The sequence below is a fragment of the Hyalella azteca genome, unplaced genomic scaffold (assembly GCF_000764305.2).
Source record: "Hyalella azteca isolate HAZT.00-mixed unplaced genomic scaffold, Hazt_2.0.2 contig863, whole genome shotgun sequence".
In the NCBI taxonomy this organism is placed as follows: Eukaryota; Metazoa; Arthropoda; class Malacostraca; order Amphipoda; family Hyalellidae; genus Hyalella; species Hyalella azteca.
The window spans coordinates 410,358-425,216 of record NW_025931198.1 but is presented as its reverse complement, the minus strand read 5'-3'; the positions used below and the strand labels follow the sequence as shown (position 1 = coordinate 425,216).

At 37.2% G+C, this 14,859-nt stretch overlaps 1 protein-coding gene across 1 annotated transcript; it reads right to left on the bottom strand.

The window, feature by feature from the left end:
• Nucleotides 1-674: 674 nt before the first annotated feature.
• LOC108666826 (protein O-mannosyl-transferase TMTC4-like) lies at nucleotides 675-13,830 on the bottom strand. Its single transcript, XM_018153756.2, has 12 exons — nucleotides 13,475-13,830; nucleotides 7,908-8,139; nucleotides 6,458-7,065; nucleotides 6,131-6,273; nucleotides 5,714-5,913; nucleotides 5,274-5,448; nucleotides 4,307-4,438; nucleotides 3,649-3,780; nucleotides 3,132-3,293; nucleotides 2,702-2,895; nucleotides 1,701-1,856; nucleotides 675-1,124 (listed from the first exon to the last, which is right to left on the bottom strand). Exons 1-12 carry the CDS (start codon nucleotides 13,581-13,583, stop codon nucleotides 1,004-1,006), a joined length of 2,364 nt encoding a protein of 787 aa, XP_018009245.1. The 5' UTR covers nucleotides 13,584-13,830; the 3' UTR covers nucleotides 675-1,003.
• Nucleotides 13,831-14,859: the final 1,029 nt, after the last annotated feature.

Genomic DNA, 14,859 nt, shown 5'->3' with positions numbered 1-14,859 from the left:
GAAGTGGACAGGACGGCGCTACATTGTAGCATACATGTGGCGACTAATCAATAACGTACTTGAAGAAACAAACAATAGGCGCTCACCAGAATATTTTGTTTCTGGCAGCTTGCACGTACAAAGACCCTAAAACACGCACAGCGAACGTCTTAAAGCTGAGTCAACTATTCAAATAAGTTCTTACAGTACCAAATGAAGCTGTAATTAAACAAAGTTGATAATTTAATTCAGAAAAGCAGTAATCTATCAACGGTTTCACTTTATATACTAAACAAAGTACGCTAAGAGTCAGCTCAGCATATAAATACTATCGTAATGCACCTGTCGAGGAATGTTGTGGGAATGTATGACTATGTCATCAATGAAGATAAATGGCACCCGTGAAATGTCATTTGTAACAACTACGCGCCTACCGTGGAAAAAGCTGCTAAACTTGCTGGCACTATCCCAATACACTCAAGTTCAGCTCTAGCATGGGCATAGGAGTAAGCGTAAGTTCCTTCCACACATAGCGAAAGGCACTTCAAAACCTGGCGTGCGCACGTACACCTCTAAGATGTTCGGGCATTACACGTAAAGCATGATTATTATAACCTTCTTAATCTGATTCTTATATAACAGTAACAATGAAACCCTTTCACCATCATTACATTTGAATGAGAGAGCAAAAACAGCTCCAGCGGGATCAGTTCAACTCCATATCCATCAATGTTTGCAATCTATTTCCAACACGCAAACAAAAATTATTCATAAAAACAACAAAAAAGAGAGAGCATGGAACCAACAATTATTGCATCTGCATCATATTTCCAACACGTAAAATATTGCACATTTGGAAATAAATGTTACGATTACCAAAACAGACACGACTCCGATTTAAGACGAGGAAACGATTTGCATCAACGTACACGTGAAGTTATGCACATCACCATTTTCACATTCCCTGCATCATGAAAATTTAGCTTATACTGCGAAACGCGCTGAAAAAAGTACTTTTGCAGGGTCATCTCCCGTTAAAATAATTCCTTTTCAGCATGTTAAGATTATCCTGAGCTGACTTCAGCTTCGGGTTCAGTTTGAGTGTGTGCTTGTACGTCTTCTCTGCATCGTTGTATTTTTTCCATCTGAAGCGAAAACATTAAATTTTATAATACACAAGCAATTTGTTGTCTCTAACAGGATGGAAAAACAAAAAGTTGAATGCCCACTGCCTTGAGCGAACACTAACAATGATTATTTTACATGCCTCGCTCCGATGATAGGTGGCATATATATCATTTTAACGTACACGATGAAATGATTGTTAAGACATTCTGCTCATCATAAACAATGAAATATGTTGATTGTGACCATCATTCATAGGACGGTTTGGGAATAATTTTTTTCACTTAATATATATTAGATTGACAATGACCGCAAAATCTCTCACATTTAATCCAAATATGCACATAAATTACAAACTTCAGGCTTTTAATTCGAAATACTGTCACGTTGCATTCCTCCGAGAGGAAATTCAGAAGGCATCCACGTGATTCCCTCTTTGTTTTGCAGAGAATTGCATCAAGATTTAAAAAATATCGGTATTGCATTGCATCAGATTGCATGTTGCATAGTATATATGTTCATTCATGTTATTAGTAAAAACTAAAGAACATAAAATAAAGAAAATGCAATATATTAACATTTTTTCAGCCACATACCTGTGATAAAGAACGCCCAAGTTAGACCAGTAGTTAGCGTTGCCAGGATCCAGGCGAGTGGCAGCAAGAAAGTGAACTTCAGATTCCTTGTAGCGGCCCAGTTTGCCCAACGTGTTGGCCAGGTTAAAGTGAATGGAAGCTTCGTCTGGGAGATGTCTGATCAAACGAAGCATGGCTAGGTCATTACCTCAAGTTTATATGTAGACGCTACGATAGTGAGCAATGTACAAATTATCAATATATTCACAAATTATATGATTGTAGTAAATATTCAAGCTACCGTCACATAATTTTTACATGAAATTGGCAAATTGGCTTTAAGAAACTACATGCAATCAGCGAATAAAGTAAACTCGAGTGTTCAGGAACACAATGCCATCAGTCAGTTCTACGATAATCGTAGATAACCTCCTATGGTCACGCCATCCACAAAAATTCATAAGACTACAAAATGATTTGTTGAACAAGAACACATTTCCTAAAAACAAGGAACCTACTCATGTTGCTCATCTTAGCTGTACATAGTTTCCGCACTTCAAACTGTAAAAAAATAGATTCCCCAGAAAAAAGCCTTACAGGAAGGTACCGTATATGCGTTTCAATGTGAACAACCTGGATTCTACTCATGAACTACTTCTTGAACATCATGGATAACACTTGAATTATGTGAGGCTCACATCACACTTGAATTATGTGAGGCTCACATCACACCTGAATTATGTGAGGCTCACATCACACTTGAATTATGTGAGGCTCACATCACACCTGAATTATGCGAGGCTCACATCACACCTGAATTATGTGAGGCACACATCACACCTGAATTATGCGAGGCTCACATCACACGTGAATCATGTGAGACTCACATCACACCTGAATCATGTGAGGCTCACATCACACCTGAATTATGTGAGGCTCTCATCACACCTGAATTATGTGAGGCTCACATCACACCTGAATTATGTGAGACTCACATCACACCTGAACTATGTGAGGCTCACTTGAGGGCAACGTGAGCGGTGGTGACCGCAGTTTCGTACTGCTGGCGGGAGTCGAGGAGGATGAGGGTGTTGATCCAGGCCCTGGACAAGGTCGGCTTCAGCGCCGTAGCGTTGCGCCACGCAGACAGAGCATCGTCACTCATGTTGCGCTCCAAGTAGAGGTTGCCCAAATTGTACAGGCAGTCGGGGTAAACCTGTCATTTTCAAAGTTAAACTTCAAACAATCACTTTTAGCTTCAATCAAATTTTCTATAAATCAAATCTTAATTGATAGCTCCTATTAGCTCCGAGGTATTACTAAAGTTAATTTATTTCACTCAAGAATTAGGTGAATGCACAAGATACAGCACCCAACAAAAGAGAAGGTACCTTTTCCCTTAAGTGAAATCTTTCCACCTTTTCACTTTCCAATATAGCTGGTCCGACATACCGGACGGTGCTGCAGGGCCAGCGTGTAGCTCTCGTGCGCGGCCTCCTTGAGACCAAGCGACGCCTGCACGATGCCGAGGTTCATCCACGCCGCCGCGAAGTCCGGCCGCAGCGACGTTGCGTTGCGCAGCAGGGCTTCAGCCTCCCTCAGTGAACCCTTATCCTGAAAATGTGTTACATTCAGAATGTTGATTGTAGGTAGTATAAATACATGGATATTTAATGCTACCAACTAATGACTGTATTAAACTGCATCACGCAGCTGCTGAGTAATTGTGAAGACGAGGGATTATTTATGTTGCTGATGGGCCACTATGGTAGAGGACACTCGCTTTGTGAAGGTGTTTAACATACTTGTTACTCGCCTATTTTATTGCGGCTGCGTGACGAAATACATCACACAGTAATGTATGTACAATACGCTACATACATCACGCAGTAATGTATGTAGCGTGTATGTCTGAATGTAAGCCTGAATGCAAGTATAATGCTGAGTCATAAGAGAAGAGGGCTCTTGCCTTAAGGATGTTGGCGAGGTTGTTCATGGCCTGGTCGTACAGAGGGTTGAGTCTGATGGCCTCCCTATAGCGAGCCACCGCCTCCACTTCGTCCCCAGCATCACCCGCCACTTTACCCAGGTTGTAGTGCACCTGACGGCATCCATCAAGAGGATCATACGAGTCCACCAGACACAATCCAGCTTGCGCTATGTATATGAATTACAATAATAACCAAAGTGAGTGTGTGTACAAATGACGTATAAAAGCAATTTGCTACGATCTTCATGATAGGTATATGTGAATTGATAAACAAATATTTAGTAGTAAATAGGTTGTTGGACAATGATTTTTGTGCTGTTACTAGATAAAAATTTGTACTAAGAAGAAGCCTCACATTGTCACACTTGAATTTTTTTAAAAGTAGAAAACCTGTGAGAAATAAAAGCATTATTAAAAAATAGTGAAAATTAAAAGGCAACTTAATAAATACACGATGTGTTTGTCTGACTTATAAATGGGCATATTTCATGAATTAATACCATTTTTTTACCGGTAAGTAAGTGGAAGCGTAAGGCTGCCTGAGTCAAGTTTTATGAATGCACAGAAAGAAATGAGTGGGGGTACGTTAGTATACAGTAGCCTGATGATGTTTTAATAGCTGATAGAAGATGCTCACCTTAGCGTTGAGGGGACAGACTTGGAGGCCGCTTTTAAAGAGCTGTAGTTCGGAGCACCAGTCAGCGGTGCGCTGCCTGCATCGCAGCACAAACACCGACACCAGCAGCCAGTACAGCACGCCTACGATGCGCTGAATAACGCAGTGCAAATTAGCTACACCGAAGAGCCAAGTTATAGCATATTTCATCCCACTCCTCGCCTCGCTTATTGTGTAGACTTTCATTGTTCAATGAGTCTTACGATTTGGTCATCGAGACAAGATTAATACTTAGCAATGATTTGTAAATGTTTAAATTTATAAAATAAACGAAAATCATTAAAAAGATGAGAATTATTGCGCAGTGCTTGATCTTGAATGTTCTCTTTGTTGGCGTTCATATCGTTGAACGTCTTGTTGTCTATCACGTTGTGTCACGGCTAAGTCACAGACGTAGCAAAGGCAGCCGTATATGTGGCAAAATCATGGCCATTACTCGTAGATTTTTGACGAGGTTATATCGGAGTCGAGATAATATTGTACGAATGACTCGCAGTTTCACGCAACTATTATTTCAGACCTCGCCGGCCGGGGCAGTCACCTACTACGTCTGCGGAGATAGCTGCAGACCGTACTGGCGTGACGGTCACCACAGTAGAAATACTTTTTAGCGCGAATTTTAGGGTCCTTATATAGGCAGACGTCGCGCACACATAAGCCTACAAAGGGACGCCGCGACAGTTTCGAGTTCCACAAGGGTCAGCCTTTTCGATAACCTTGGTCTTTCCGAACTAGTATAAACAAACTCGCTCTCACGGCTTTCTACCCCAACTTTGTGGCCTAGTAACATCCTGCACATAATTGCTTAATATCGCTCGGGCCTTCACAACTTTACATTAATAAACTAAACTAAAGTCAGAATTACCTACGCTTCATTCAAATCAATAACATAAATTGAATGGAATTGAATTTAATATGAAAATCGTACCTTGTAGACTTGGCCACTAAGGCTGAGCTGCTTCATGCCAATAACAACAAGGCAGCTGAGGCCGGCGGCTGGGATGTAGAGGACGCGTTCCGCGATCACGAAGCCCACTCTGAAGAAGAGGTTCGTGGCCGGCAAGAAGGGCACCACACCAAGGGCTAGGCACATCAGCACGTACCTGCGCCATCATAATCATCAGCATGACAGATCTGCATAAAATCATCAAATTAATTTCACTAGAAAATTCCAATTTTCAACCAAATCCTCTGAATTATAAAATATCATGTATCTTATATCTCTCCTTCAGGAAAAACGTTTAAATTCCACAGTTAAATTCATTTTATGAAAAAACTACGTCTGGAAATATTCTTGATACCTAAATAAAAGCTTCATCTGAAAGATGCTATGTCTCCTGATGGTGTCTGGAGCTCGTCTCAACTAACCTGGCAGTGGCGTCCCTGCCACAGACTCCCCTCCAGACGAGCAGCGCGAGCGCCACCCACAGCAGCGGCACCATCAGCGCCCGTACGTCCGTCAGGCTCTCGATGAGAGGGATGCATCCCATGGACCAGTCAAAGCAGAGCCACAGCGGCAGTAGCAGCAGTATCACGTTTAGCAAGTAAATGTACTGATAATTCAACACCTGCGCACAAGACATCAATGGTACAACAGGTTCGATAGCAGTGAGACATCTGGATAGAGTATGGCCTATTATCAAAACTCTTAGTGATAACATTGGATATTGAATAACTTTGGTATAGCCACAGCATGAGGTTTTGAAATAAATTTCAACTAAACTAGTTGAATTGTAACAGCAAAAATATAAAACACAAAAATGCAACTTAAAAGAATAGACCCACCCGATAAACAAGGCTGTCCATAAAAGATGCAGGATTATCAACCTCCATGAAGCGAGGCACAGCAGAACCCATGATGAGGAATCTCCACAGAAGGAGGCTCATGCCAACCACGAGTAGGAAAATGTGTCGTCGCAACAGACAACCTAAGAAAAGATGAGTCTAATTAAACTAATAAAAATAATTCTACCTAACAGATAATCTTGTCCATAGGCATTCAGTTCAAATTTTATACCAAGAAGATAAAAATAATTATGATTCGTCACTGGTTATTAAAATATGACTGATCAATATTTATTTAATGGTTAATTCATATACACCACCACTGACCATTCGACTTCCGCAGACACCATCTTCTGTGTGGCCCTAAAGGTAGCACACACAACAGCCCGCCACCCGCCTCACTGCAGGAGACGACAAGTACATCATAAGCACTGCACAATCCAAGTGCTGTGATGCCAACTTCTTTGCACAGCATGGCAACTGTGGTGCTCATCGCACAGAGTGCTAGCCACGATCGAGCTCTGCAGTGCTTTCCTTTGCTTATTCCAGAACGCGTGTTTAAAAGATCCCCATTAAGTGAGCTCACAGCTGGGCTTCCTCGTGATTTTCTATTTGATTCAAATCCTTTACTAGCACCGGGACTTAGTGATCCATCAGAATAGTGTAAGTCTTCTTTTATTGCTCTGATGTATGCAAGTACAGCGCAGAATACAAAAAAAGCGCAAAGCAAGTCAGCCCTTCCTACGATTCCTGCCACAGCTTCTGTGTGGATTGGATGAGTGGCAAAGAGGACACCAGCTAGCAGTGCACATTGCCGTGAACCATAGAGCACGTGCATGAAAACATGAAGAGCTGCAATGCTGACCAGGCAGTGCAGCGCCACATTGAAGGCATGATAAGAGCCCGGTGACAAGCCAGACACCAGGTGGTTCAGCCTGTAAAATAAAGAACTTCTTAGCATCCTAATACTGGATGAAAAGTTGGTCGTTCATGCATGCAAAATGCATCCCATCATGATTTGCACTTTCGGCCAAATCTGCGTCCACTAACTTTATCAATTCAGTTCCAAAAAAATGAGATAAGAGGGAAAAATTTGTCTTTATGGAGCTGATTATACAATGATTTCATAAAAATTACCTCAAGATTATAGAATGTGGTAGAATTATGTTCAGTTCAGAAAATTTTGGAAGAAGAAGACCTTAATTAAACTAATTCAAATTCATATTTAAAGAAAAAATGTTAAGAAAGAGTAAGAAAACAATAATCCTACTTTTGTGTCAGTTATTAGTATTTTTTCACAGAATAATTTTTGAAAGCTGAATAATGAAAAATCACTAAATTAACAAAATTAGTACGAAAATGTATCAGATTTGGAGGTGAATTGAACAAACTAAAACCGTGCCAAAGAATTGGAACAGAAAGTATGATATTTAATTAATGCAGTATTTGACAAACCACAAAAATTAATGCACCAAAGGAAATTAAATAAATAATTGCACAAGATTATAATTTTAAATGTAGAGTGAAGTAAATGTTCTTATATAGTTATCCACTCAGCAATATGTTTCCTGACCAATTACACACATTGAATTCAAATAAATATACAACTTTAGCTTCAGATGACTCTAGCTCTGGAAAAAATTGGATTGTTCAACTTAAGTATTAATTAACATGAAAATTCATTGTTAAGATTTATTGCATGAAACATGATTGAAATATAGAAGATCTCTATATAATACTGAATGAGAGGATCTATTTATCTACAATGGGTGATCACCTAAATGAGAGAACAGTGAGAGGTCTGTAGGACTTGTGGCTGGACGGATGAGTGAGTTTGGTGCCCCAGAAGTCATTAGCAAAGACATCAGCAACAGGCGACTGCCATCGGATGTCCATATTATTGATGATGGCTTCTGAGTCATCGAAGACAAACTCCCCTTGAATGCAGCCCACAAAGCTCACCAAAGCAAAGAGGCTCACAATCAGTGATGCAGCATAGCAGGAAACTCCTGAAAAAAGCATACTTGATTAATGATTACAATTATGAATTTGTCTTAATTTTAAGTAGCAAGTTTGTAAACAGGCAGTCTACAAGCTCAAATAAAAAAAACAATGTCTGATGCAGGTAGTAATGAATTTTGAAAACACTATGAAAATGAACTAAGATATGGTGGTTATTGATCTAACTTCATGTATTGAGGTGCACAAGCCATAACAGGTTATCAGTAACATGGAATGGACAAGTGAAAAATATGTCAAAATGTACAAAATTTAAACGCAAGATTGCATTTTTCAATCTTTTTCTAACTGAGACCAGAATGCTGGAGATTTACTAATAACAATGCAAATATTTTTATTGGGAAAGAATGGATAAGTAATGTTTGAAAAAATAGCAGAGGAGACTGACCACTGTTACAGCTGTCTCTTCAGTGTAATAACTTAAATAAACAACATTTGGTAGAACAATCAATCCGAGAATAATGCATGCATAATGCAGCCTTGCAACATTTGGATATTTTATATAATATGCATGCTTTGGTAAGGAGGAAAAAGTTGTTGATGCCCAAAATGAATTTTATAAAAAATAAAAAAATTTCACTAGAGAATATTCTGAAAACATGTAAAGACTTCATTGTAAATACCTACAATAATTAAAATTTCAGGAACTAAAGATAATATAAATTAGTTAATAAATTGTTATGGCAATTGGTTGTTATTGTTGTAAAATTTTTCACATGTTACTGCATAGCAAAGATTTTTTACTTGATTTTCACATTTTGAACCAACATTGGTTCAAAAAGTTCTTTTTTATTCTGTTCCAATAACCATTGAAAGTGATCAATCAAATATTTTCAAGACATTCCTGACATCATTCAGCATCTAAATACAATTTTAGAAACATCACTTTTTCAGGGAAGATTAATTTCTGTCATATGGGGTAATAAAGGGCGCTTTCTTTATTTTTCTTTGATAACTTCTTACCATGAAGCATTTCATAAGCAAATTTGGGCTCATTTTAAAGGTCTTTGCAATGGCTACTGAAAAATTTCATATGTCCAAAAAAATTCCATATGCTATGTGTAAGGTGCCAGGAGAAAAAAAACATACCAAATCACCCCTGGGAACAGGGTAATCTGGGACACTTGAAATAAAACTTAATTTTAAAATGTTTGAAGCAAGCAGACAGCAGAGTGCACTCATTCATTACTAATAGTACCATACTCCGATGTTCTCCTCTTCATTTGTAGATGATGTAGATGTAGAATAAATGACATTTTCTGTTATTTGTACATGTTTTTCCTTTATTGATGGTATTACTGTATTCATTTTTCATTGCCAAAAAAGATTTTTCAGTTCTATACCCAACACTTTTAAAACCTCCTTAAAAAACTTCCATGCCATTCACAATGACCTTGTTCAAAGCAAGCTTCATATCATGAGCCGTATAGTATTTCCTCTGTAAGCTTACTGGACTGGGCTTGTAATTTTGCACCATTGTAATTAGGTCAAGTGAATTAATTATAAATCAAGATTGTAAAAACATACCTCAAAGATAGAGGTACATTTTAGTGACAACCATCACATTTTTTGGAGAGATAAATCATTAGTATCTCTTCAAATTAATTAATTAATTTTTCATTTGTGAAGTTATTTTGGCTAATAGAGGTCAAGTTAATCAAAATTATTTGTCATTAACCAATCTTTTTGTTGACTGGAGCCTTTGCTAAGCAAGGCTTTACAGGTTCTACCATCAAACAGGGCAATAAGGGACGGTTTTGAGCATTTTTAGCGCATTTTCTCATTCATGGAAAAAATGCACTATTGTGCTTGCCATGTCCGTCTGTCCAAGACTTCACATTTTGGTTGACTTTAAGAATACTCTGGGATGTGTCCTGATTTAGATTATAGTTTTAAATTGGTCGAAGATTGGCCTTTCCAAAAAAATGTAAGGTAACCCAGGTCTTGATCTCAGCCATCATAAATAATTGACATAATAAATAAATAATACACGCACCAAAATTCCTAGCGCATTTTCTCATTTATGGAATAAATGCACTATTGTGCTCGCCATGTTAGTCTGTCCGTCCATCCGTCCGTGACTACACGTTTTTGTTGACAAGAAAATGGGCTCTCTGTCACTCACTGCAGTGAGTACCGAGTTGTATTTTTACAACACTTCTCTTTAACTTCACTTCTTGTCTGTCTGTCTGTCTGCTACAAATCTTGTAATCGAAATACACTTCTACTTATCCTATCGACCTGAAATTTTGCACACTTGTGTAAAGTTGGAGACAATGCATGAATCAAATGTCAAAATAAAAGATTTTAAAAATTAAAAAAAAATATTTTTTTTTAATATTAAAAAAATTGGAAAAATAATTTTGCCAGCTACAAATCTTATAGGTAACTGATATTTGACACACTTTTACCTGTCTGATTGATCTGAAATTTTGCACACTTGTGTGAAGTCAGAGGCAAAACATGAATCAATTAACAGAATAAATAATTTTGAAAAAATTATATATTAAAAAATTTATATTTAAAAAAAATTGAAAAACTAAATTTTTAATTTGAAAATTAAATGAGAAATTCGTTGTACATTTGTGAGATTGGAGACACTGGATTCTTTGGAAGTGTTGTCTTTAAAAATTAATTTTTAAACGCATATTATTTGTTAGTAACTTCTTACCATGAAACATAGCATAAACAAATTGGGGCTCATTTTGAAGGTCTTTGCATGGGCTCTTGTAAGGCATCTTTGAAAAAATTCTATATGCTATATGTAAGGTGCCACATGCATAACAAAAGCTTCCTTAATTACCCCTGGAACAGGGCAATAAGAGACACTTGAAATTAAACTTAATTTTAAAAAATTGAAAGCATGCAAAGTGTACTCATCCATTACTAACAGTATTCAGAAGTCCTTCTTATTTGTAGATGATGTAGTACTTGTGGAATAAATGACATTTTTGTGATTCTTGCTCATTTCTCATTCTCCTTTATTGATATGACATTACCATATCATACCACATTACTGTATTATTGATGTGATATTACTGTATCCATGGACATGCCATTGAGCATTGACAATGACCTTGGCCACTGCAAGCTCCATATCAGCAGCCATATAGCATATCTTCTGCATCTGTGCACTTACAGGGTGGCTTTAAATTTTTAATTTTGTCAAGTGAATTTACAATAACAAAAAAAAAAAAACAGGTTGCAAAAAACATTTGTATGTGAAACAGAAAGGAATATTTAAGTGACAACCATCATATTTATTGGAGAAATAAATAATAGATTTGGTTAATTACTTATCATTCTATGTTGCCTGATGCACAATTCTATCTATGACATTTTAATCTACGCACAATTTTGTGATGACCGACGATGCAATATTTTTTGTCAAGTTAAATTTTTTTCACTGAGCAAGGAAAATGTTATTTGTTGTTAGGTAATTGATTTTTTTGTTGACAGGAGCCTTTGCTAAACAAGATTTTACTGTAAATGTGTTTTTAGGGGTATCCCTTATTGCCCCATCATGCAGAAAGGGCCACAATTTTTTTTTGAATGAGCTATGCAAATTCTGTCAATCACATTTTTAAGCCAACACCTGTGTGCAACTTTTATCTATGTAAATAAAAATTTTTAATACAACAAATATTTTTTTTTTCTACAGACCTTAGCAGAGGTACTCTTCAGACCTTAGGCACTATTTTTAGCCTTGCAATATTTTGATTAGTTTAGCTGTTACATTTCTACAAAATATGACACGACTGTTCCAATTTACCCTTCCTGTCCCTAATCACCCCATTTGACAGTAGAACATAATAAAACAAACTTCAAAAATACTTATCATCAGCCATCTGGGTCTTGGTCTAGTAAAAAAATACAATGTGAATGTGAATTATGAATCAATAAGATAAATGCTTCTGAACGTGAGTTAGGTAAAAAATTAGTTTGCCACCATGAGGGTCATGGAATGGTCAACGCAATGCAATAAAACCAATCCAACTCAATTGGAATGTTGAAACAAAATGTGTACAAAGCTTTAAACAAGATGCAAGGAGTAACAATAAACTAGATCTCACCACAGAATACAGAATGGCCACATCTCCATTATTTAAAAACAAGGAAGTGTCAGTTAAATGTCCACAGCTGTCAATCAAGCATCAGCAGCATCAAGAGAGTGGTCAACATCAAAGTATATATTACATACGCAGTAGTTAAGACAATGGCACGTTCTAAATGTACCAAAATTTACCAAATTATAGGTAAGAAAGCAAATTTCTGAAAAATAAATCAATTCTGTTGCAGGACCTAGACCTCCTGAATCCATTCTCATATAATCAAGACCAATTCTGTCCTGAAAATGAAAATAAGTACATCTTTCAGGGAAGTTTAATTTCCAGTTGTGCTGCCCAATTTACCACTTTGGATCAAGGTCTATAAAAATGAGTAAAATTCCAGGGTGCAGAGAGTGAGTGAATATTGCAAGATCTTTAGCAATCCATCAGTAGCAAAATTTTTGCCTTCAGAAAATCTTGCTGACACATTTGGATTAAAATTATTGCATTTTAGATATTCGCCAGTCTTCAGCCAACTATTTAGAAAATAGTTTAAAATCTGAAAGACCGCAAGGGCACACAGTAAGGTTTCCGGTATGTTGGATGGATCAGGATGCAGTGAAGCTTGTCCAGAAATCAGTTGCCATGAGTGTAAATGTTGCAGTGCGTGGAGATTAAGGGATATACTATCAACATTGTTAGCAACATTTTCTTATTAAATATTACCTGGCAATGCATCTTGAAAATGGCTGGCTATGTTTTGGGCTAAAAATCGATATATTGGCAATGCAGCTTGCAAACTCTGCACCCCGGGTGAAATTGACTGCAAGTAAGGGTGTCCTAATCTTATTTACTGCATTTGCTAAATTAGGCCCCTGCCAAATTTTCCTAGATTGTTCCAAAAATACTGTCAATTTGTCAAAGTCAAACCAGAGATTTTATAGCATCAGTTCATTTTTAATTTCCTAATTTTTTTAATATTTAAACCAATATCTTAGGAATAAAAAAGCTGGTATCCAATCCATGATATTTTACTTCACTAGTCTTGTTAGAGCCTTATAGTTATAGGACTATCCAACTCAAAAGTGAACTAGAGAAAGAGTCAAAAAAATTATTTGCTTTGACAGTATGTGACAAAGCATTGAAAGATAAATCTAGTTTGAAAGTTTTAGATAAAACATAATATCAGATCATCAACACTTGTTCATATATTGCTACTACTAAATTCCACTTTCATGTTCAATCAATATCAAACATTAGATCTAAGTCAACTTACCAGAAATATCAGGATAGAAGAGTGCTTTCTTCTCTGAAGAACAGGCTGCAAGCTTTAATGGACTTCTTGATAAATTACCATTACCTGAAGAGACTAATGTAACTGCCATTCTTGTGGATCCCAATCATGACCCTCACAGTCTCAGTCAGATTGTTGAAATGAGAATATAACTTTACCAATTTAAAATTTTCTTTTAATAAAAACAATGCATTATAAAATGGAAACCTAAAAATAATCTGTAAGATTGTACAATGTACAGTAACTAGTAAGAACTAAGAACAAGAAGGAATGTTCTAACTTCTAATGAGTAACAATATCAAACCTGAAATATAGCAAAAATAATATACAACTAAAACTTAAAAGGAGCACCAACAAGAAAAAAATGAAGATTGCATTAGCATATGCCATATGGCAGGATAATTGGTCACTCATGGTGCCCTGCAGCCCTGGCAAGTGGCAGGCCCAGGCTGGCATTAGGCATTGGCATGCAATGACGGCCCCTACCTTGGCAAGCAAATAATTTTTAGTATTAGATTCATTATATTTGAGCAGAAGGGTTGCCATGTTGAGTCCTTGAGATATATTTGCGGTTCGTGAGGGTGAGGGACCGATAGTGAGAAGAAAAAAAAAAAAAAAAATATGGCACTAGAGTACAGACTGACAATATAAACACAATAGGCTACTCGTATTAATTATTCCAATAGTTGTTTTGTATGTAGTGCATGGCTGCCTACAGGTCTGAGCTATGATCCACTACATACTCTACTTGAGCCATAGCTCAAACTTTCGAAGCATTAAAAAACGCACTGTTTTTTTTTTATAGTTGGTTTTGGAGGCTTCCAGTGCTTGTGCACTGCCCAGCCTGGTCTCTGTCACTCATTTGATGAAAGACTATGCACCATGCAAAGGAGCTCAATGCCCTTAGTACCCTATATGCAGCATGCACCCAACATCCAGACATTTGGTCATGTAGCAAGGTTTTCAATATGCAAGTGATACGTATATGCAGCATGCCTTATAATAACATGTACAATGAGTCAAGCTTTATGCTGCAATAAAGCATCCTGACAGCATGTTAAATTGCACAAACATGCCAAAAAAACAAAACAAAACAAAAAAAAAAATAAAAAAATAAAAAAATAAAAAAATATAAAATAAAAATTTTTTTCTTTTGTTCTTTGATTTGAAGGAGAAAGCACCCCCAGTTTTGAGCTACATCAGAGAGACAGCTCCACTTTCCAGCAAATATTGTTGCAAGCATGAAAAGATTTGGTGATGCTGTTTGCTGGTGACTCCCCCACCCAGGGCTGTCTGCAGCCCCCAAGTAAGTCCCTGTGCATTCACTGCACTTCTAAATATTGCTCTTGGGCCACTGAATCTAGCAC